Here is a 22798-nt window from a genome sequence, read left to right as displayed (position 1 = left end):
TTTAGTGCACTTTGTTTTTATTTTTCACAGGTTGCGTGATCATGTCGAGCACACTATGCTCACATCGCAGTCGATAGCCCCCGCAGTTGCCATTCCGACCATCCAATTCTGCGATGTAGTAACGCTTAGGTAACTCCTCATACCGAGAGCTGCTGGGACTGAACATTACATGGATTAAGTTACCCAGCACACCATTGAGATCACCCAATTGGTAGCTATTTGCCTCGCAAATCAGTCTTAATAAACAACTGTCGCCCGAGCCTAGTCCATGCCTGAAAAGTATATGCAGATATTTGAGCTGAAAATGCCAGAAATCCTGGAATTTCTCTTACAATTCGAACCGATGATTGATAATCTCATAGAACTTGGTACGTGATAGTAGTGACCTCCTCTGGCGATCTCTGCCCACAGATTCACCCATGCCATCCAAGGGAAATCCCTGGAAGAAGTCCTTGTAGTCATCCTCATCCACTTCTGGCGGTGGCTTTGGTTTTGACTTGTGCTTTTTCTTATGCTTATGCTTGGGCTTATTTTTCTGTGGTTTGATAACAGAACCGGGTTTAGGTTTAGTCTTCTTCTTTTTCTTATCATGATGATGTTGATGGTGTTTGTGCTTGTGTTTGTTACCAGAGTGCTGATCATCATCGTAATAGTCATCGTAAACGAAATCATCATTCTGATGATGGCCATGGTGATCACTCAGCAAACTTTCATCATTCGTGCCATTTCCATGTCGCTTAAGTGGGAAATATGTTTATGAACAGAGTTTGATTTTCAATAATTCAATTGAGATCTTACCAAAAACGGTGGTTTCTTTTTCCAGGTTCTTGGCAAATCGTAGGACACTTCAAAATTATAAGACAAAAAGGCTTTTTCAAACCGTAAGTCCAATGGCAAAGCGATGGCCACAAAAAGCTGAATAATAGAATAAAAGATATTATACTGCACTTTTCATAATTACCAAAGATAAATACTTACCGAAGATGCTCCACCCGTACTCCAAACAAATTTGGCCTGCGAGCTCCTGAAATAGCCAAAAATCAGAAGAACTATGAATGTTCCACGACCATCCATTGTAGCCAACCACCCTCATTCAACTGAAGAGTCAGTTTTGGAGTCAGCCAAAGTGAAAACCTTTCTTTCCGGCTAGAAGTGATGATCCAATTAATGATTTCTAGTTTCAAGCAGCGAAAGTTGCTAATTGAAAAGCCAGTAAGTCAATTCAGGCCAAATGGTATGTTCTAGTAACAGATTTATGAGTCATTTTAGGTATATTTTATCTATATTTTATTGCGTTCTATGTGCTTGAAAATCTCTTCAAAAGGTTCTGATATAAGCTCCAGAATACTTTCGCCACAACCTGGTTCGTAGACATGGCAATGACCGTTCCAACCATCATGCTCCGCTTGGTAATAGCGCAGTGGTAAATCTTCAGACTCCGATGAACTGGGACTTTAAAGTTTAAGAAGTTATATGGGGTCATTAAAAAGATGCCTGAATAATACCTGAATAAAACGTGCATTAAACTGCCCAACACGCCGTTGAATTCATCCAATTGAGCAGCACTTGTCTCACAAATCAGTCGCAGCAGGCAAGATTCACCACGAAACCCGCTTCTAGAATACTTAGTTAGCTTAGTATAGTCACAATTCATTGGCTAATAACAAACCTCTTTAGTTTATCTATGAAAATGCGATAGATATTGGAACGTGTAAGCAATGATCTAACTTTGCGTTCTTTGGGGAGAACTTCGGTGGTTTCCTCCACTTCTTCGCCACCTGCCCCATTTTCCTCCTCCACTGTGCAGTTTTGGCAACCAGTGGCCGCCAATTTACGGGAAGACTCCGCATCTGTTTCCGTATCGGTTTCTTCTACAACTTCCTCCGACTCTATGGGACCATTTTGCTGGAATTTGAGCGGTGGGTAAATAACCAAACATTACTCCCATTCTGCTTGAACTGTTAATTGTGCCATAAAGGCGTGTTAATTGTCAACAAATGTGGCGTTTTATAGCTGTAAACAAACCTAAAATGAAACTTACAAATATTGTCCATTTCTCCCAGTTCGTGGGTAAATTGTAGTTGGCCTCAAAATTGTACGAGACGAACACATTTCGATGGGGCAACTCGAGGGGAACGGCAATAGCGGCGAAGATCTAAAATCAAGATGATAGAAGTACTTTTCGGCTAAATAAATTCTTGAAGAACTTACACCGTGGGTGCTGGAAGCTGTAAAGGCCACAAAGGAGTTGGTTAAGTCAAGGTAAACGGTTAAAAGGAAAACCAGGCCAAGAAAGTAAGTGGTAAAATTCATTTTCCCGACCCAGAGACAGACGATAGACCACCACGATGCTCAGACAGCAACTGAATTGCAATCCACTCGAAACACTCGCAACAAGTGCGTGGCAAACGCCAAGCAAGTGGCCGCTAATTTGATAGGTAAACCCCCAGAAAGATACTTGGTTTTGGTTCTTGGTCAGCACTCCAGTTTATTTGCGCCTTCGTCGGCTTACAATATCGCTTAAAGCCTGTTCCAGTGACACGGAAACCAGGTCCAAAATGTTGTGATCACAGCTTTTGGTATACGCGGAGCACTCCTGATGCTCTCGACCATCCCATTCGGCCTGGTAATACTCATTGGGCAGGTGCTCATCCTTGGAGCTGCTAGGACTATAATAAAGTGAGAAGTTTAAATGATCTTCGATCAGTTTCCTTTAAAAAGAGATACCAACTGACCTAAATATAATGTGAACAAGGCTGCCCAAAAATCCATTAACCTCGCCCAGTTGTGAAGCATTTGTATCGCATATCAAGCGCAGTAAACAGGGTTCAGCTGGAAACCCTGACCTAAAATATGTAAATTTACCTATTAAATATTTAACTATAATAACCTTGATTGTTTGCCACTGACCTTCTTAATTTATCCCTCAGCATTGCATAAAATACCGAGCGACTCATCAGAGTTAGACCACGTTTTTCACGCGATGCAGCTTTAGTTGAATTTTTATTTGATGAGGTGCTATTTTTATTTTCCGCTATTTTCCAATCTGTGCAATTGTGGCAGTGTCGCCCTTTGGACTCACGTCCAGTTGTCGGATATGTGAGATAGCTGTCCTCAAAGTCCTGACCCATCTATAAATGTTGACGAACACGGCGTTCAAACAAAAGACTCAAGAAGCGAACTTCGATAAGAAACCCACCAAAATCGGCGGATATTTGTACACGTGTTCCGGTTGATAGTAATTAAACTCGTAGTTATAGGACAGAAAGACATTGCGATGTGGCAAGCCAATCGGCACCGATATGGCCATAAATATCTACGAAGTAAAAATTTCAGTTTTTAGACAACAGCTCACTAGCACTTGAGTTAAAATTACCCCATACTCGGAGTTTGTGGTGAAAAGCAGCGCAGACTTAACCAAATTTAAGTTATTTATTATGGCACAGAGGAAAAGAAATGGTGCGAATATCAAAGTTCTGTACATGGTATTGATAAAATTCTAAAATATCCAATGGCAAACAATTTCCGATGTTCGACTGTGAGCGTTTTAAAACCAACTGGCGGCCGCCTTGGGCAAAAGTCGACAAGAAAGGTGCGTTTCCAAGAAGCTGTTAATTAAAACGAAGAATTGGAAATCTATGTCGGGTCGAATTGGTTTAATGCAGATCAAACCATAAGCGCCTGATTTAATATCCAGTTTATGGTCTTCCATTTCGTCTATCCAGAGCTTCCCTAAGAACATCATGCAATGGCCTTGATATCAAGTCCAATACATTCTCTTCACATTGGCTAGCATAAGATGAGCAGTCGCCATGGCGAAGGCCATCCCATTCGGCTTGGTAGTAGTCTTTGTCGAGATTCTCGTCATTGGAGCTGCTGGGTCTGCAAGAGGAAACCCCAATGATTGAGTGTGGTGCTAAAAATATCTTTCGCTTTTCAGAGTTAGCACGCGCGGTCTGAGCTTTCATTATCATATGCAGATCGTGAAAAGATTTTAAACTCACGTGAACAAGATATGCACTATGCTGCCCAAGAGTCCGTTGACTTGGCCAAGCGTTGAGGAATTCGTTTCGCAAATCAAGCGAAGGAGGCAGGACTCAGCAGGGTATCCTGATCTGTAACGAATGCCATTAGTAGATATGACTTAAAAAGATTTTTAAATAAAACCAACCTCTCCAATTTATCCTTGAGCATAATGTAGAAATTCGTTCGACTCATGATTGGTAAAGTTCGTTTTTTGGTTGAACTATTATCATCCACAGAACGAAAGGATCTGCTGCTGCTGCTGCTACTATCATCTCCACCAGTGGTGTTATACGTCAAATAACTATCCTCCCAGTTATCACCCATCTAAGCAGAACGATATATTCCTTTTCGGATAAATATGAACTTACAAATCCTTACCAATATCGGAGGATACTTGTAGATGTGCTCGGGCTGGTAGTAGTTGAATTCATAGTTGTACGAAAGGAACACATTGCGATTCTTCAAAGTAAGTGGCACTGATATGGCCATAAAAATCTAAACAATTTAATTAAATTCAATTATGCTGGAATACAAATAATTACAATATTTACACCGAATTCCGAGTTGGTTTGAAATATCAAAGTGGACTCCACAAAGATCAACCGTAGAAAGACAAGGCAAGATAATGTTAGACTATTCATTTCTGCAAAATATCCTTTAGGTTTCGCGACCAAGAAGTGCTATCCAACTAAACCGCCGAGCGCCCAAGCTGACAACTTTTATAGAATCACAGCACCTGTTAATTGATGGCCGTGGGTAGGCATCATAACTAACCACAGGCTGCCGCTGCCCCAAAATACCAGCAGTCACGACAACAGACTGAGAATACTCCAAAAATAGACATGGAAACAGGGCTGGCCTACCAAGTTGCAAATAATGTTTTATTTCAATGCGTTCCGCATACTCTTATAGTTAAGCCTAGTCTATAATAATGGTTCTTGAGGTGTGTGGCAGATGCTCGAGCTCGCCTCCGTTGAGCGTTTGCTACCTGTTGTTACGCAGTTTTCGCTCCTTCCAAGTGGCGAACTTGCTGTTGGCGGTGCGCAGCAGCTGGTTCATGTGCTGCGTCAGCGAGGATCGCAGTGGCGAGAGTTCGTGCATAGCGCGGTTCTGGAATAAACAGAGCTTTGTAATATCTTTTTAAGAAAAATAATGTAAAACCCACCTCAAAAGGCACTAGTTTTGCCATTTTGAAGCGCTGCAACGTCTCGTGCATACGCTGTAATTTTGTCTCCAACTCTTCTGTGGTGGGCGGAAAGCAGCTCCAAAAGTGTTTCAGCAGCTCGGACAGCGAAAGGTATAAGTGGCGCAGCTCTCGTTGGAAGTCATTCGGCACAAGTTCTGTAATGTCATCAAAAAGTTGGCAGTGATTTTGGTTAAGATTGGTTACTTTCTACTTACGACCCGCTGACTGCTCTTGGAAACCGCGCATCATGGAACCGCCAGGACTTAGTTCACCCAGAGCATTTACTGCCGCCTTGGAACAGATGAACGTTCGTTGCACGTTGCGATTTAGCCATGACTCCGAATTCCGCACCAGCTTGTACTGTACCTCTTCCAGACTCATTGGATCGTTGTGGTTGTCGTACATGCTGTTCTGGACAGGGCCATTGAGGTAACGCTCCACTTTGGACAGTTCGAACTGCTTAGACTTGGCTTTCTCGCCGTTGGCGGGATCATCTTCTCCCTCCAATAGAGGATCCCCGAGATCCTCATAGTGAATCTTTTCCATCAGTCGTTGCTTTTTGCTCTGCGGCTCGTCTTTGTCCACCTGATCGGCGGAACTCTTCGTTGCGGTGGCCTGGGCCTTTCCATTCATACCGTTCGTATAGGCGGATTGGGAAACAGGCCCGTTGGCATTATTGGTACCATTTGTCATAGTTGACGGCGCTGAGGTCACGTTAGCACAGGTCTTGAGCACCATGATGGAATGCTGGTTGAATCGCTTGATCATGTTTTGGTGCACAATATTCCCGCTGTTTACGACGTTGCGGTCCCCGGCTACGCTGCCAAAGCCCTCTTCCAAAGGAACATCCTCAAACTTTTTAAGGTCTAGCAAAGGATCACCAGCTCCTTGCTGGACAGCCGCTTTTAATGCCTGATCATCGATCTTGCCGCACTCCGTAAATATATCTTTTGTGCCGGCTGTCAGTCTGTCACGATGAAAGTAGTGTGATTGGAAAAACTTGGTCCAAAACTCGGCCTCGGACATTTTGGCAGGCACATTCTCAAAATGTTTGCGTTTAACGGCGGGATAGGTCTTGAAAATGCAGTGAATCACATCAGAGGTGAGGTTGTACTTGAGGCCATTACAGCCGTCTGTCTGCGGTTTTATGTCGGCCAAAAAGGCGCCAGAAACACCTGCGATTACAATTTATAAGAACGCACAATAAAGGGGACACACGTTTTTTATGCATACCGATCTCCTGGGACCTGCCCATTTTCTTAAGGGCGTGATCCTTGGCATGCGTAGCCCAGAACTCATCGCTGGTTAGGACTTTGGTTATGACAAGGTCCTTGTAGAGCTGCAGCAGGTTGGGATTCTCAACAAGGATCCGGTTCTTGTCTTCCAGGTCTTTGTCCACCTTGCGCTTAAAGTTGGGAAGCAGTTGCTGCAACAGCTCCTTGACCTTGTCTCTGTCGGCAAGCATGGCGGCCTGTCCCTGGCGGTTGACAAAGTGGAAGGTTGATGTGTTTCCGTCGTGGAGTACCACTTGCAGCTGCACCTTGGGTTTTCCCTCAGGAGATATCTTTTGGGCTGCATATTAAAAATAAAGGGTTACCAAAACTGGTGAAAAAGGCTTTGAGGGACAACCCACTCTTGATATCCGCATAACGATGGGAGACTGTCACCGTGTCCCTGTGTTCCGCCATCCAGGCCACACGCTCGTTCATTACGTAGAGCGTGCCGTCGCCCTTCTTGTACCGCACCTCGCCCATCTGGAGCAGCACGTCCTCACTGCTGGTGGTCATCTTGTCCTACGCCCGGCGCTCAGCAGTCGAAGTCCCAGTCGCAGATCCACGCTCGCCGTCTCACATGAGAGCCTTCGAAAGGACGAGAAGGGGGACGCCAGAAGATTCCTGCAACCTGAAAGAGCATGAAATGCGATCTGAGAAGCATTTTCGGCTGTTGGAAAAGTGCCGCCTGGTATATGCGTATGTCGCCTGCGCCGGCGATACTTTTCCCCATTTCGCGGTCGGCGAAACGCACAATCCCACGTTATTTGCACGATATTACTGGAAACTCTACGCACCTCAGTCAGGCTAGGGATGTAAGAATATATCGATGCATCGAGAATCGATGTCCCGTGCCAGTAACTTTCGATATTTCTTGTTGATATCGATGCTTGGAAACGTATCGGTGTTTTGCTGAGCCAGCTGTTTAATTATAGACCGTTCACACAACCGAACTTTGGTTCCATTTGAATTATTTGGTCTTAATTTTTAAACACAATTATAATGTTATTTAAATAAAAATTTGTGTTTATGTTGTTTTTTTATTTTTCGTACAGTCAGTTTCACATTTTATTAAAATTTCAGGCTTAAAATTGATTTGAGATTATCTTATCGTATAGTTAATGACTTTTAATGTTGTCCCTGGTATTAAATGTATTTTAAAATTCCCAAAATTGTATATTCTGATATTTATCATTGAATGAATCATGCCAATAAGATTCAAAATAAATGTAACTAAATGTATAAGATTTATTTATTATTATATTATTATTTATTTATAGTTACACAACTAACTTAACTAACTTCAGTGCCTTGTGCGCTCCACAGTTCGCCCCCGATCGAGTAGCTCCCGGAAGGTTTTGACCTCGTGCCGGGGTATGCTCTCCCGGTACTTGGGCAGCATCAGCCCGTAAATGAAGTCCAGTTCCGTTTCCTCGTCGTGTCGTCCCTCCGGCAACTTGGCCAGGAGCGCTCGCTGCTTGCAGATGAATGAGTCGATCACCTCGTCGTAGGACTGCTTCGTCTCGAAGATCTCCATGTAGATCTGGTAGGAGGGTTTGGTGGGCGAGAAGTGATCGCGCAGCAGCTGGAGTGCATCCGACCAGGTCTTGGCATCCCGGCGTACACCCTTCCACCACACCACCGCAATGCTCTTGAAGAGCAGCGGCAGACCCTTCAGCGCATCCTTGTCACTGATGCCCTCCACCTCCTTGTACGTCTCCACGGCATTGATGAACTCGTCCACGGCATCGTGATCCCGCTGGCCACTGAATCTTACCGTGCAGTTGCTGAAGCTACCCTTGGATGGCGGCTCCTCTTTGATGGGCCCCAGAGATTTGATGGTTTCGATGAATATGCGAAACTGTTCGTCGGACATCTGCGTCATTTTGTTGCCGGTTTCTTGGGTTTGTTTGGGTTTAAAAAATAAGTAAACAAGCGCCCGAAATGAACCAGCTCTATTCCGCTTTCAAGCCCCAATCGTTTGATGGCTGGGGGGCAACTGCTCAGCGATTTCGCTTGTTGTGAAATTAAAAGCAACATTGTTCTCCTCCCTCTCTCTCTCTCTCTCTCTCTCTATCTCTGCAAGTAAAAGCTTTTTCGAGTTTCGAAAAATATCCCACACACTCTCTCTCTCTCTCTATCATTTTTGAATAATTGGAGTGAGCACAGTTGTGGGGGTTCCCTACTGCTATCTTAAATTTGTTCTTTAGATAAATACACAAATAACAAATGACATTCAAACATGGCATTTTGCTAATAATGGAATTAAAAGTTCTTTTACTTTTAGTCGGATTCGAGTGCAAATTTCAAACATTAATAAGTTTAATGACGTCATCTATATTGATTTGTTGACCTTTTATACATATAATAATGTCTAAATACAAAGTGAAATAGTATTTGTTCAGACTCAGATACATTTAGGTAGAAGTACATATGTATTTACATATATTTATATACTATGAAGATAGATACTTAATTTGAAATTTAATTTTAATGAAAAAAAATCTAACAGAATTTCTATCGCGTGTTGGCAATTAGACTATGAGTCAGGTTATAGAATTTCATACGACAATGAAAAACTACAAGTTCCAAGAAAAACACTAAAAATATACAAGAAGATTAGCATTTATTTCTATATAATGAAATGAGCAACTGAGTTGTGAATAACAAATAATAACTTTATTTAATATATTTTTCAATTGATAGGCTTAAAGTGAATTTAAACTAATATCGAAACAAATATAATAATATATCTAATTACTCATACAAAAATTATAAGTAACCGAGTATAACTACAAATACATAAATTGCGACAATTTCACAAAAAAGAGTAATAATATAAAACAAGGAAAACTCCCTAGAAACCACAGGCAAGCCCCTCCAAAAACATTAAATTCTGCAGTATATTGTACAAAACACTAGTAGTTATCAGTTCTGTTAAATTAAGGTTTGTTTATCAGTTTGGGCCATATTTACAATCAGGTTTGCCTATCAGTGGCGGAGCTACATATGTACATATATATGTAGTTACCGGCTTTCAAACTACTATTATTAAATAACGCGATGATTCACTTTGAGCAATAATACCAAAAACATAGACCATCTCTCTCTTATTGGCTCTCCCCAATTCCTCAAGCTTTTTCGAAGTTCGATTTCACAACCGGCGGGTATAAAAGGGCCGCCATGTGTGAGGGCTGCTCAGTTCAAATCACCGGCCGCATTCGCTACACTGGCTTTGTCCGCCGACTGAACCAAGATTAATTTGATCGCCTAACCTCACACAGCAGCAAAAATGGCCCAGCTTACACAGATGACCAACGAGCAGCTACGCGAGCTGATCGAAGCGGTAAGAGCGGCCGCCGTGGGCGCCGCCGGAAGTGCAGCAGCAGCCGGAGGAGCAGATGCCAGCAGAGGCAAGGGCAACTTCTCCGCCTGTACACACAGCTTCGGCGGAACCCGCGACCACGACGTGGTCGAGGAGTTCATCGGCAACATCGAGACATACAAGGATGTGGAGGGGATCAGCGACGAGAACGCCCTGAAGGGCATCTCTCTGCTGTTCTACGGTATGGCCAGCACCTGGTGGCAAGGCGTCCGCAAGGAGGCCACCACGTGGAAGGAAGCCATCGCCCTCATCCGCGAACACTTCTCGCCCACCAAGCCCGCCTACCAGATCTACACGGAGTTCTTCCAAAACAAGCAGGAGGACCATGACCCCATTGACACCTTCGTCATCCAGAAGCGAGCGCTGCTGGCCCAGCTGCCCAACGGTCGTCACGACGAGGAGACGGAACTGGATCTTCTGTTCGGTCTGCTGAACATCAAATACCGCAAGCACATCTCCCGCCAAGGTATCCATACCTTCAAGGATCTCCTGGAACAGGGCCGCATCATCGAGCACAACAACCAGGAGGACGAGGAACAGGTCGCCGCAACAAAGAACACCCGTGGCTCCAAGCGCATCACCCGATGCACCTACTGCAGCTTCCGGGGCCACACCTTCGACAACTGCCGCAAGCGCCAGAAGGATCGGCAGGAGGATCAGAACGAGAATTAGGCGACATTAACAACACCAAACACCAAGAGGCAGCAGCCCCCGTCATTCATGACCTCATCGCTGCTGCCGCCCATCCAAACAGAACTTTTCGTAGCCTCGCCAGCCGATCGACGTCAGAGAGAGAGCCCAACAACCGGAGAGCTGGAGATGAGGAGCAGCCACATCAGCAGCAGCAACAGCCACATCTCTTCATACTCTTCATACTCACTGGCAATCGGCGTGCCGGTAAGCCTCGACTAGCATCTGAAATCCCCAAATTCACGCTGTTTGTATTGCTCTTCGCAATGCCTCGAAAACGGCTCTATTTTCATAATATTTCACGCCGACTTGCGGCTATTTTGGCACAGAACGCCAGCATTTGGAAAGCGATAATTTTTATTGCAACATTGAAACTTTATTTGCAACTAGAAACTAGATTTCGAGAATCATCGGGCGGGGCGGCTGAGGATCAGGCATTTCGTCCGTAAGATCGGTTATCCGCAATGGAGGAATATGATATTCGAACCAGATGGCGGGCAAAGTGCCTCGGCATGGAGCTCCTATTTTCTTCGAATCTAATATTTGGACATTGCGAGTCCGAAATGGATGTTGCCTGATCTCCAGCCGCCCCGCACAACCGTTAATTCTCACAACCGCCGGCTCCACTTTGTGCCGGTCAGCGGAGAAAAAGCGATTAGCTGGCTAACAAAAGAGATGATTACTGTGTTGAAAGACATGGCAATCATCGCTTTTGTAACCATTTATTTGCAGATTTTTCGTCTGATCCTGGTCCTTTGTGAAGCTGGCAAAAAACCCCCCGTCCGATGAATGCCCACTTAGATCCTTTTGCAGGAGGATTTCGACGGTCCCGAAGGCGGGCGCCACCCGATTCCGGTAGCGGCTTCGGCTGCCTCCGGTTTCCGGTGTCGCAACCCTTCGCGTTGTCCCCCGTGCGAGTGGAGCTACAGTGGGCGTGAACCGGGCAAAACCTAAATTTCTTCGGAAATTTAAAAAACCAACCAATTTTTTGACTTTTGTCAAAACAATTCGAACTCACATTGCACTACGATGGCTAACGATTCGCCATCCGTGCGGTTGGCACGCTAAAACTGTCTCTTCGAGATCACGGGTAGGGCTGTTTAACATTCGACCCAAGCAATTTCGCGACAGGCTTCGGCACGCCAGTATCCATCCCAAAACACACAAAAGCCAGGGGCTGGGACGCGTCACTGCCGTGCTCCTCCAGCCGGCACAGTCACTCCCCGCCCCCAAACCAAGCAAAACCGGCCGCTTGTGCAGATGACATAGGCGCGACCAGCCATCCGACCACCCGGAACCCTTCCGGACCATGGTGACCAGACGACTTGCACAGTGCGCCATCAACAGGAGTCTTGGCCACAAGCACAGCAATAGTTTGGCCCGCTATTCCCACACAGAAACAAAAAAAAAAAAAGTGGGGGCCTATGGAAGACCACAAGTGGATGCGTGGATCTGCTAAAAATATAAAACTGTAAACTTAAAGACTGAAACCAGAAAACAACCATTAAACTCAGAAACGGAAAACTGCGTAATTGTTTATATTTTATGGGCTGGTTGGGACAACATTTTTACATTTACATTCATTACAGTTACATGCATTGAAGATGATCATAAACAAAAGTTTATATAATAAAAGAATGCAATTAGCCAAAATTTACAAAAATTCTTTTTGGGTTTCAGGATAAGTTAAGTATTTAATGAATTCCCCACCGAATGATATGAATATTCAAATATGCCATATAAAAATACAAATTTAAATGGTTCTTTTATTTCAATAAAATTAAATGTCTGAGCCTTTCTATAGATGATGTATTGAACTAACGGTCAAAACCCGTTAGAAATTGTAAGTTTTAAATAATAAATAATTTCAAGAGGCTCCAATCAGACTTAAAATCTTAATGGATTCACTTCCTACTAACAATATCTCAATCAGAAGTCACATGTTGTGTGATTATATCTTGTTATATTTTGGATAATATTATAAATAAGTAATGCTACATTATTAGTCAACGAAAAGTAAAATAAAGTAATTTTCATTTTATACAGTGTGCTTTTGAAAAGTTTTCCTGAACAGGGTTCAGTTTCAGTTTCGAGGTCGAAGCAAACGTATTGAAATTTACTAACAATATCACATGTATTTTGTGTGTGCTTTTGAAAATAGTTTGTTTGAAAAATCTGTAAAGAAGGTGGCGCCGCCGTCAAAACACCGATAACGCCCAGTATCCAAGTATCGACGTGCCGTGGGTCCCGATTGTATAACATAAATAAAGCCTGCTGATATCGAAGTTCAACAGCCCGATAGGTGGAAGCAAATATCGATGACAGTCTTTATTTATATATTTCCTAATCAATATACCTGATATCAACAACTGATGCACAAAACACACCGTCTCACCACCGACAGCCAGTACATGGAAGTCGAAGGCTTGCTGCAGGTAAGTGGATGCACTGCGTCCGAAGATGAATGAATCGGTTTAATCCAGAGGCTGCTGCAACGCCCTTTCTTTTCGCCCCGTCGCACCACACACGACACCACTTTGCTCTTCGCTCTCCGCTCGCCACACTCCACCCACTCGAAAAACCTGGCCAAAAACCACGCACACACATGCACAGGCCATGGACATGCCCACCAGCCACGACCCGGAGGCGGAACTGGAACAGGAGTCCACGTCGCTGTGCCGCCTGAGCCGCTACAACGTGACCAACCTGTACGAAGGGCCGGCGGGCGGGGGTTCCTCATTGGCCTCGGGCCGCCAGCGTTGCTACACAATGCCGCATGTGCCACCGCCAGCGCCGCCCTCCACGCCCACTCTGCTGACCAGCGGGTGCGGCGGCAGCAGCAACTCCGTATCCGTCTCCATCTCGCCCACCTGCTCCCCTGGAAGCCATCCCTTGGATAGCCAAAGCTTGAGCCAGAGCCCCTTGAACCACTTCATCTACGTAAAGAATGGCAAGAACCTGCGTCGCGAATCGCGCTGCGTCGACTCGGAGCTGTCCAAGTTATTCAACGTGGTGTCCATCACAAATCGGCTGACGGCTATTAAGAACCGCAGCAATTCCATTTCGAATTCCAGTGGAATACTCAATGCCTCGCGCACCATATCGAAGTTAAACGGGGCGACGGCCACCAAGATCTTTAAGATTCATCGGGATCCGAAGGAATTTCTGCGCGAAACGGACGAGGATTCTGTGTCGGCGCCGGAGTACGACGAGGAGGAGGAGGACACGCGCTTCCGTTTCTTTCGGCGTGCGCGCTTCTCGCGGAGGTACAGGAAATCTGCACGAAAGTTCGCCCGATTTGAGCATCATGAGCGCATGGAGACCATCGTGGATAGTTTCGATGCAGCAATGAGCTTCAATGATGCAGACACCTGAGAGGCGGAGGCCACGACGAGGACGACGACGACAGCAACAGTTGAGGATGAGGCATGGCAGATGGTCGGCCAACCAATGTGATGAATGTGAATTTCAACTAAATTATTTTAATTGCTACAAACTACTATTATTACGATTATTATTACCGATTACCGAACTGTTCTCTCCATACGTTTAGTTTCCTTCTACGCCGATTGCCGTAGCTTTCGAGATCCCAGCACCACTCCTGCATTTGATCGGGTTTGGTGGCGGATCGCGGACGCAGCGCAGGGCACGCATTTAGTTTAAAGCCTAGTTTTACGCCTACGCCTCTGGGGCGGAGCAGGTGCAGCCGACCACCGAATGGTTGATAGCTCCACGAACAGAACGATTCCAATAAATGCACAAAACGTGTTGTATTCGAGAAGAGAGATAACTCGACGTTAGTTTCAATTATGGTGTGATGTGAATTGTGCATTCACTCTAACATTAACGATTATGATACACATTGTATATGTTTTCCACCTGCTGGCTTTATTAACGTTGTATATGGTTATTTCGGTTATTAGTCACTGTTAGCCTCGTTTTCTCGTTTAAATGGATGGGTATGATAGGTCTTAAACTGGAGAGAGCTCTTGAACCTTGCAGTTCAAAATCTACATAAGCTATACCATGAAAATAAGAAGAGGAGCCTTTGTACAACAACTTTAACCAACTCTAGACACTTAAGGAGCAATGCAGTCTCTCAGACTTAACAATGGAAGAAGCTGGAGTCGCAAGTCTATTGGGGTCTTTAATAACGGGCTCTTAACACTATGTAGTTCCGAGAACTCATTTTTTTTTTTTGCTTTTGAAGCAAAACAATAACAATTAACTAACATCTAGAAGTTCTAAAAATACATTTCGAGTAAATTTCCGGATCTAATCACGTTTTGAGAAGAAATATGCCATTAGGTTATCCTCCAGCTGCTGCGGATCGGTAACTGGCATACGACAAGCTCGCTCGTGACAAATGTAAACCGTAGTTTTGCCGCCCACCATCTTAAACTTTGTCTGCAAGCGCTGATTGGAGGCTTCCTCTGGATTCGAGGGATCCACATGGACTATGATCATGCTTGGAATATAGAACTTGCGACAAATTTCCACGAATCGTTCGGTGTCTGGTGAATCCGGTCCCACCACTGCCACAAGATCCAGGCCGTTCTCGTGCATCAGCAGGGCAGACAACATCTCTGGGAGAGCGTGTCCGAAGGGCGATACGTCCGCAAAGAAATTCAGCAATTTCCCGGCCTTCTGGAGAAAGGCATCTTCGTCATAATAGTGGGCCAGTAGAACGAGATTGTGGGCGGATACACTGTTGCCACAAGGTTCGGCTCCATCGTGGTCTTAACGAAATTTAGGAAATTAGATGTTGTTAAAGAATATACTTAAAAGCTATCCCACTCACCTTCCTTGAGTCGCACAATAACATTGGGAGCATCCTGCTGCGAGAAGAAATACGCTCCGTTTCGCTCGTCCCAGAAAAGCTTGTCCTGGGTGTCCTGCAACGCCTTTGCCCAATGCAATACATCTACGTCGAGTGTAGCTTTGTAGTAGTCCAGCAAGCCCTTGATGAGAAACGCATAGTCATCAAGGAATCCATCGATTTGCGATCTGCAACGGGCAATTTCTTAGTTACATATCCAAAAAATTTAGAAAGTAATTCAAAACTCACGCATTCTTCTCCAGAGTTTCATCACCCACGGCCACACCATAGCACGAACGGATAAGCAGCTTCTGTTCCGGATCATACATTTCCTTGCGAAGGAAGTCGAGAAGTTCCTTTGCTGTCTGCATATACTGCTCCCTGTTGGCGGAATAGCAATTGCCTAGCTTACAGAGTCCCGACAACACCAGACCGTTCCATGCGCATATGATCTTGGTGTCCAGATGCGGACGCGGTCGCTTATCCCGGATAACGTGCAATATATCATTGGTTGTGGCCAGCAGCTTCTTAAACTGATCCGCCTCCAACTTAAAGTTAGCACAGGTGTCCTCCTCTGATCCTCGTACGATTAGAATGTTCTTGCCAGTGAGATGGCCATGGGGATCGCTGTAGGTTGGAACATTTCCCGGTGGCTTAAGATCATAGTGGTAAGCATATATCTCAAAAGCCCGCTCGGGCGTAATGTCTTCAAACCGCTGCGCCTGATCCTTGAATGCAGCTTGAATTTCGTCCCAGGTCCAAGCGTAGAATGCTCCCTCTACCTTTACTTTATCTTCGTGGGTAGGCAGGGAGTCCGCATCCTCACCAGCATAGAATCCCCCTAAAGGATGACGCAGGTCCTTAATCAAGTACTTGTAGATTTTATCCGCATAGCCCAAATATATTTCGTCCCTGGTCACCTTGTAGGCATTGGTAAAGGCCACAATTAGTTGACCCTGATCATAGAGCATCTTCTCAAAGTGGACGTTGTGCCAATCCTGAGTGGTGGCGTAGCGAGCAAAGCCGCCAAAAATGTGGTCATGTATACCACCCTTTCCAATTTGAGTTAGTGTTTCAATCACCATGTCCAGAACATCCGGATCCTTGGTGACGAGATAGCCGTGGAAAAGAAAGTTGAGACGCGGCACCTCCGGAAACTTGGGCTCTGAGCCAAATCCTCCATGCGTCTGATCGAATCGCTGCCTATGGACGTTGATGGCTTCACTCAGCTTTTCAATAGCACTTCCAGCTCCAAATGCTGCTTCTGGCACAGCCGAAGCGTCCTGGTTCTTCTGTAAAGCAGAGAGCAATGAGGATCCAGTTGAAAGAAGGGACTCCTTGTCGGTTTCCCACTTCCTAGCAATGGATTTGAGAACAGCGTTAAATGAGGGCATTCCATAACGGGATTTGGGTGGGAAGTAAGTTCCCGCCACCAGTGGAGCCAAATTGGGTGTTAACCACACACTCATCGGCCAACCACCACTGCCCTTGGACATCAGTAGGAACTGCATGTATATCTTGTCGATGTCCGGTCGCTCCTCCCGGTCCACCTTGATGTTTACAAAGTTTTCGTTCATTATCGCTGCCGTTTCGGGGCTCTCAAACGATTCGTGCTCCATTACATGGCACCAGTGACAGGTGGAGTAGCCCACTGACAAAAAAATTAGTTTGTTCTCGCTGCGGGCTTTCTCGAAAGCCTCCTCGCCCCATGGGTACCTGCAAAGGGTCAAATGGAAATTTAAAATCGTCGATATATATATTTAGATTAAGACCACATAACACGTTTATATAATAACAAAGGGACGCGACTTATCAGTAAGTAAAGTAATTTAAAATGTAAATCATAGGTAACCAAACCAGTTACAGTGACGGGGGCTAAACACGCCTTTATTATTGTTTTCATTACCATTTCTCAAGTGCTTGTGCTTTTTATCAAACTTATCTGTTATCACACGTGATTTAAGACGGAATAACACCCACGCACTTCGAAGTCTCAGTCCTTTGCTACTCACCAGTCCACTGGATTGTAGGCATGCTGCAAGAGATAGGGCGACTTGGAGGCGACCAAGCGATTGCCCTGCTTGGCGGGTTCCTCTTTGGACACTTCCTTGGATGCTCCTCCTCCGGTGGCCATTGTGCGGAATTTCTGGCTGCGTTACGCACACAAAAATGATATCAAAACAGGTGGTTGATAGGACGCACAAGACTTACTTGCTCACAGGGCGACTACGACAACTGTTGTGTAGGAGTCGTAGGTTCCGACGGACCGATTCGGATTCGGATTGCGATGTATCTGCTTGGAGTTTCAAGGTCGTTTGCAGGGAGCTTCGTATCCTGGGGAGGAGCGGCCTGACCCTGAACATAGCAAACGAATCGGGATTCTCGGGGCTTGCGCTGTGCTTTCACTCGACCTCGTCCAATGCCAACAAAAGTGCAACGTGTGCAAACGACGCGAATTGACCAATGTTTTTAATATTGTTTAGCATATCGGCATAGGGCTGGCACCGAATGCGATGGTTTTCGATACCATCGGGTGGTTAAATTCAAGCAAAACCGATTTTTCAGCGCACTTATCGATTATTTTGAATTTAAACTAAATCTAATGAATTTATTTTTTTTAATTTATTTTAAATAATTACTAAAGAGATATTCCATTTTTGGCCTCGAAATTTCGTTTTTCATTTAATATTTAGAATTGATTTCGGAGTAACTATAACTGACTTGATAATGTGGAATGTATTTGGCATTAGGTCTTGACTACTTTAAAATTAATTCAAATTTCCATCTTTTGTTTATTGAGCCAGGTAATCATAACAATTTTAAGCTTTATTAAAACACCGAGTTTATGATGTAAAACCCCGAAAGTCAATCGTGGGAATCCCAATAAAGAGTACTGAAGACCAGAGTTTTGTAGCCTACTTTCAGGCTGTTCCACCAATCAGCTTAATTCAAAAAATACATCTTAATAGTTTTCATACTTTTATTAATGCATACGGTATATCTTTGTTTTGATAATTATGTAGAAAATGCTTACACCTATGCGGCCGATATATAGAATAATTAACCTACTAGCTAGTTGAAAATCACAAATGAACATACAATATTTATACATTATAGTGTGGGTGTGGTAATTAAGCACATCGTTTTAAACTAATACACATTGCGGACTAAACTAGCCGATCCTGCGGACTCTCTCGATCGGCTCTCAACTTTGAGTTGACAGCAGGGAGAATCGAATCGGTCCAGTTGCCCATTAGCTGGTGGCCAGGCTAACAATCGCTTTGGACTAGCGCATCGCTGAGGGAGCTAAGCTGCTCCTCGCTGCCCTTGATCCTTACGGCCAGGTCGCGTGCATCGGCGATCAGCTTGGCCTTCATGTTGATGAAGTAGTCGTAGTCGGCGCACATGTCCGCGCTGAGGTTCTTGCCCAGTAATCCGGCGATGCTGACTCCACGTCGTTCTATGTCCGATTTGAGGCGCTGCGCCTCCTCCAACTGCTCGTACAGCAGATCCCGCTTCGATTCCAGCGCGCCCTAAATGGTATAAATCAGTATTGATTAGTAAATTGTATCCTTTTGGTATAGAATTCTTGAGGAAACCCACCTTTTCCTGCTGGCGCGTTTCCAGACTGCTTTCGGTTTGGGCCAAACGCTCGGAAAGCGACAGGAGTAAACTGGTTATGTTGCCCACGGCGTCGACGTGGGTACGGAACTTGGAGGCTTCGCTGGGTCGAACCTTCTCCGCCAGCTTGGCGAAGAGATCCTGGCCTAGTCTGTCATTGGCCGAGCACTCCTCGCTGATCGTCTGCTGCTCGCGTTTCAGGGAGACAATTTTTTGGTTCAAATGCTTGATGAGCTCATCCTGAAAGGAAAATGTTTGGGTTAAGAATTGTAGAATAAATTACTATCTCTGTGGCATACACACCATCTTTTGCTTGATTAAATTCGTCGGCTCCTCGCTCGGCTCTGCCAGCTGCAGCTCCACACTGACCACTCGGATCTCGGCGGACGACGTGATGGACTTCATCCGCATCAACGTTGAGGTGCCGACATCGCGCTTAGCCAAGCGCAGTGGCACATCCGGATTGTACAGATTGCTAACGTATTGCGAGGTGGGCTTGCAGATCTTTGGTGTGAGGATGTCGGCGATCTTGTCACCTGGCGGTAGGAGCTTCACCAGCTCCCGGCTCATCTGCTCGTAGTCCAGCTCGATGGGCTGGCGCTGTCGGGGCTGCAGAGTCGTTCTGGTCTGGTGCTCCTCGCGTGCCGCTTCGAGGTCCGTGTCCCTGTCCTCCAGCTCGTCCGTTTGGCAGGCCATATCCATTGTGCTCGGCTTGGGATTCACCATCAGGACCAATTCGCTGCGCTGCATCAGCTGCAGTTCCTCGATCTCTGGCTGCTTGTCGGGCATATCGTTCTCCTCCTGTTCCTCCTCCGGTTCTAGTGGCGGTGGCGGACTGGGCGGCAGTGGTGGTGTCATCAGTGGTTCATTAGCGAAACTGGCAGTGGGACTGGTTATCAGTGGAGTGGTGTAGCCACTTAGTAGACTCGTATCACACAGGTGCGCCGACATCAGCACCGACTGCAGTTGGGTGATCTTTTCGATGTTCTCCCTGAGGGATTCCTGGCGGTTCATAGCGGGCTTGGGCGGTGTTGTCAACGGATTCGTGTTCAGGGTGGTGCTAATCACCTCGGCGCGGAAGATGTGCGCCTCAGGCTTAGGAATCGGTGTCGCTATAGGATTGATTGTGCACTCCAGAGAACTGGTGCTCAGACTGCAGTCCGAGTGCGAGGAGGCCGGCGAGAGGCGTGGCGGCGTAGGCGTCGGTGTTGGCGTCGGCGTGGGCGTGGCAGTGGGCAGCACCTCCTCCAGCGTCGTCTCGAGGTCATGGGCGGCCTGCTTGAGATCCACGTGGGACTGGGACATCGGCGGCATGGTCACCGCACTAGTGTGCTTCACATCGTACGACTGAGATCTCGTATATTGTTGCGGGGTCACGGGCTTCGGACTTTTGCCGTAACCTTGACCCAACACAGGAGTTGAATACCGCTGGCCGCCTCCATAGTAGGGGGGCGGGGCAACCGTCGGGGAGTTCCCAGTCAGATTGTTGTTGGAGCCATAGCGCAGGGTCACATTCGCATCGCCATTCGGCGATCCTGGCTGCAACTTTGGCTGCTGGTGGAGCTTCACGCCCAGCGGCAGGACATCCGGCAGATTGTTGGGCAGTTTTCCTGTGACCCCATAGCTGGGCTTCGTGTGGGCCACCAGGTCCTCATTGGAGGTCAGGGTGAGCTTGTAGATGCCATGGTCGGGATCAGTGTTGTTCAACTTCTCCAGACTCTGACGCGGCAAGTATGAGGCCTTGGAATTCGATCTGTAAGGATAGGAGGGCAAAGGACTTGTTAGTTGACATGGAATAAATCATTATCATAATCATTTAACATGTAATGCTATGTCGTAATATTTCTTTTTATGAAATTGCCATTTAATTCCAATGTATTATTTAAATCAGACTACAGTTCTTCGGTTAGTGGGCTTTGTACCCATACCTAGTTATCTAAAGGCGTTTTAGGAGTGCCCTCCTGGCTAAAAATGCCAGCTACCCTGGGTCATCCATGGGGTCATCGGCAGTAACCGCCACGACTTGGGGACAAAAGCCAAAAGCACCGAAAATATTGCCCGAATCGCACGTCTCATTAATGCAAATGGGCGGCCATAATCTGGACAGATGCTAATTGAGTCCTCGAGAGGCGGAGGAGCAGGCGCAGCAGTTGCCATGGAAAGCCGATGCAATCTGGATCCCAAAGCACCCCCGCACATATTGTAAATTATTGTAATATGATGGCGAAAGCGACGAGCGATGGATGAAATTATTCTGTGCACGACGCGCGGAGACGACAGTTCGTCGTGTGTTAAGCTAAAAAGCTGATTTCCAAGACACAGGGCACAATAAGGCGGAATAAAAACGAAAGTGAAATGTTTACAGTGCAATTATAAAGAGTTTTATGTTTCAGTTTTTGAGTTTTGTGAAAAGCAAAAGTCAGAGTCGTTTTAGTGTGCAAGGCGTATGACGAAGCTACGTCCGCTTCCCCTTGACAAACTTTCAAAAGTGCTAAACTAATTTGTTATGTTTTTGTGTACCAATCATCTCGGCTCTTAAGTTGTAAAAGCCCCCTTTTTTCTTTTTTTTTTGCTGGCTATTTCGAATTTTTGCGCATATCGTTCGGCTTGGCCACCCCCAGGTTGCCAAAAATCTTTATTGTTTCTGCATTATATACATACGTATGAATGTATGTTTGCCCCACACATGATATGTAACCATACGTATTTCAATGGGGCTTCTTTGCATCTGAAGAAAGCCGTCGAAGAAATGTTGTCGCATTTGCATAAATTAAGAGCAGAGTGAAGAGCAGGGCTTACATCACATGCTAGCTAGACAAAACAGCTGTTGGACGTATGTTTGTAGTATCTTTCCCAGTTAGCATTTGCATAAGCCACGGTCTTTTGTCTAGATCCCCGCTCACCCGCTTCCCCTTTCTTCGCTTTCTTCGGAGAGCGAGAGATGGAACGAGATGGCTGGATGCTGCCATTTCGCTTTTCTTAATCACTTCCGCTGGCCTGTTGGGTAAGCCTCTCTTTTCCACTGCCAATTTGGCTAAGACAAAGGCAAGAAGCGATTGCATTAGCATAGCATTTGCATATCAGGCCGATGACATCACTTGAGCTAATTGAAAGCAGTTCCAACGTAAGCCCAGAACATACAGATTGCTTGCACTTACAGAAAGAAGAGCTAGATAATAAAAGGGCTCCTATCTCTTGGATACCATCTTGTAATCTTGTGCCAACAGCCTAGATAAGACCTTGGAAAACCGACACTTGTAATCTCCCAGAATTCCTCAGCAAACCATCGGATTTACCAGACATAAGCTCATTAAATATACACACCCTCGATGGGGCAAATGTAACAGCTTTATTATGATTCACTTCACAGATCGAAAATAACTCTGATTTTTTTGTTTTTTTTTTTAGATATTTTGCCCGCTAATATTGTATAATTCCCAATAATACGCGCGGCGGGTCCCAAAAGACAATGACAAAAGAAAGGGTCAAAAGAAATGCTTCGGACACTGGGCTAAATACATTTCCATACAATTAACGCATATTTTATTTGTATACATTCGTATATTTGGCTATCTTTCCCTCTATTTGGCATTATTAAGCCGAGCGGGGCGTTCCATTTGGTTATGTGATGCAAATTATGAAAAATTTGATAAATTGCCCGGCCTTGCATAACTGTCGGCAATGTCGACAATGAAACTCTTCGTCTCTAGGGCTAAAAACAAATCGGATATGTATATAGATATATATCTATATATATATATGTACACTTTGGATTGGCTAGCCGCCACCCGCCTGGAATG

The 22798-nt window shown here is 45.4% G+C and overlaps 10 protein-coding genes across 14 annotated transcripts in view; 2 read left to right on the top strand and 8 right to left on the bottom strand.

Annotated features, from left to right (window-relative positions):
• Position 1: 1 nt before the first annotated feature.
• LOC27206678 lies at positions 2-1203 on the bottom strand. The gene is made up of 4 exons (XM_016182484.3): positions 979-1203; positions 799-915; positions 333-736; positions 2-272 (listed from the first exon to the last, which is right to left on the bottom strand). Exons 1-4 carry the CDS (start codon positions 1072-1074, stop codon positions 2-4), a joined length of 888 nt encoding a protein of 295 aa, XP_016027596.1. The 5' UTR covers positions 1075-1203.
• Positions 1204-1273: 70 nt separating this feature from the next.
• LOC27207761 lies at positions 1274-2387 on the bottom strand. Its single transcript, XM_016183435.3, has 5 exons — positions 2212-2387; positions 2042-2155; positions 1670-1905; positions 1506-1616; positions 1274-1452 (listed from the first exon to the last, which is right to left on the bottom strand). The coding sequence occupies exons 1-5, from the start codon at positions 2311-2313 to the stop codon at positions 1281-1283; spliced, it is 735 nt and encodes a 244-aa protein (XP_016027595.1). The 5' UTR covers positions 2314-2387; the 3' UTR covers positions 1274-1280.
• A 90-nt stretch (positions 2388-2477) lies between these two features.
• LOC6734470 lies at positions 2478-3484 on the bottom strand. Its single transcript, XM_016168087.3, has 5 exons — positions 3377-3484; positions 3200-3316; positions 2911-3131; positions 2736-2846; positions 2478-2669 (listed from the first exon to the last, which is right to left on the bottom strand). Exons 1-5 carry the CDS (start codon positions 3482-3484, stop codon positions 2489-2491), a joined length of 738 nt encoding a protein of 245 aa, XP_016027594.1. The 3' UTR covers positions 2478-2488.
• On the bottom strand, positions 3427-4846 carry LOC6734469. The gene is made up of 6 exons (XM_016168086.3): positions 4578-4846; positions 4405-4521; positions 4172-4350; positions 4005-4115; positions 3673-3882; positions 3427-3608 (listed from the first exon to the last, which is right to left on the bottom strand). Exons 1-5 carry the CDS (start codon positions 4665-4667, stop codon positions 3699-3701), a joined length of 681 nt encoding a protein of 226 aa, XP_016027593.1. The 5' UTR covers positions 4668-4846; the 3' UTR covers positions 3427-3608; positions 3673-3698.
• A 40-nt stretch (positions 4847-4886) lies between these two features.
• Positions 4887-7391, bottom strand: LOC6734468 (general transcription factor IIH subunit 1). 2 transcript variants are annotated; one of them, XM_016168085.3, is made up of 6 exons: positions 7281-7391; positions 6846-7114; positions 6446-6784; positions 5428-6387; positions 5192-5367; positions 4887-5136 (listed from the first exon to the last, which is right to left on the bottom strand). In XM_016168085.3, the coding sequence occupies exons 2-6, from the start codon at positions 6997-6999 to the stop codon at positions 5011-5013; spliced, it is 1755 nt and encodes a 584-aa protein (XP_016027592.1). In that variant the 5' UTR covers positions 7000-7114; positions 7281-7391; the 3' UTR covers positions 4887-5010. The 2 variants fall into 2 exon arrangements, with proteins under 2 accessions (XP_016027592.1, XP_016027591.1); XM_016168084.3 differs by having other exon boundaries at positions 7238-7301.
• A 326-nt stretch (positions 7392-7717) lies between these two features.
• LOC27209334 (activity-regulated cytoskeleton associated protein 2) lies at positions 7718-8499 on the bottom strand. Its single transcript, XM_016184770.3, has one exon. The coding sequence runs from the start codon at positions 8366-8368 to the stop codon at positions 7787-7789; it is 582 nt and encodes a 193-aa protein (XP_016027590.1). The 5' UTR covers positions 8369-8499; the 3' UTR covers positions 7718-7786.
• Positions 8500-9651: 1152 nt separating this feature from the next.
• Positions 9652-12082, top strand: LOC27209106 (activity-regulated cytoskeleton associated protein 1). Its single transcript, XM_016184608.3, has one exon. It carries the CDS (start codon positions 9776-9778, stop codon positions 10538-10540), a length of 765 nt encoding a protein of 254 aa, XP_016027589.1. The 5' UTR covers positions 9652-9775; the 3' UTR covers positions 10541-12082.
• A 567-nt stretch (positions 12083-12649) lies between these two features.
• On the top strand, positions 12650-14348 carry LOC6734467. Its single transcript, XM_002081450.4, has 2 exons — positions 12650-12993; positions 13172-14348. Exons 1-2 carry the CDS (start codon positions 12931-12933, stop codon positions 13931-13933), a joined length of 825 nt encoding a protein of 274 aa, XP_002081486.1. The 5' UTR covers positions 12650-12930; the 3' UTR covers positions 13934-14348.
• A 337-nt stretch (positions 14349-14685) lies between these two features.
• Positions 14686-17894, bottom strand: LOC6734466 (spermatogenesis-associated protein 20). Its single transcript, XM_002081449.3, has 5 exons — positions 17589-17894; positions 17390-17527; positions 15627-17093; positions 15360-15565; positions 14686-15297 (listed from the first exon to the last, which is right to left on the bottom strand). Exons 1-5 carry the CDS (start codon positions 17738-17740, stop codon positions 14834-14836), a joined length of 2427 nt encoding a protein of 808 aa, XP_002081485.1. The 5' UTR covers positions 17741-17894; the 3' UTR covers positions 14686-14833.
• Positions 17895-18343: 449 nt separating this feature from the next.
• The window catches only part of LOC6734463 (protein Shroom), a 44202-nt gene continuing 39747 nt past the window's right edge, over positions 18344-22798 (bottom strand). For all 4 annotated transcript variants that reach the window (XM_016168080.3, XM_016168082.3, XM_016168081.3 and 1 more), the window contains 3 exons: positions 19302-20751; positions 18981-19238; positions 18344-18910 (listed from right to left, as the gene is read on the bottom strand). In XM_016168080.3, the coding sequence (XP_016027585.1) occupies positions 18647-18910; positions 18981-19238; positions 19302-20751 (1972 nt within the window). In that variant the 3' untranslated portion in view covers positions 18344-18646. The remainder of the gene's footprint in view (positions 18911-18980; positions 19239-19301; positions 20752-22798) is intronic.

The sequence above is a fragment of the Drosophila simulans genome, chromosome 2R (assembly GCF_016746395.2).
Source record: "Drosophila simulans strain w501 chromosome 2R, Prin_Dsim_3.1, whole genome shotgun sequence".
NCBI lineage: Eukaryota > Metazoa > Arthropoda > Insecta > Diptera > Drosophilidae > Drosophila > Drosophila simulans.
This window is presented reverse-complemented; position numbering and strand designations above follow the sequence as displayed.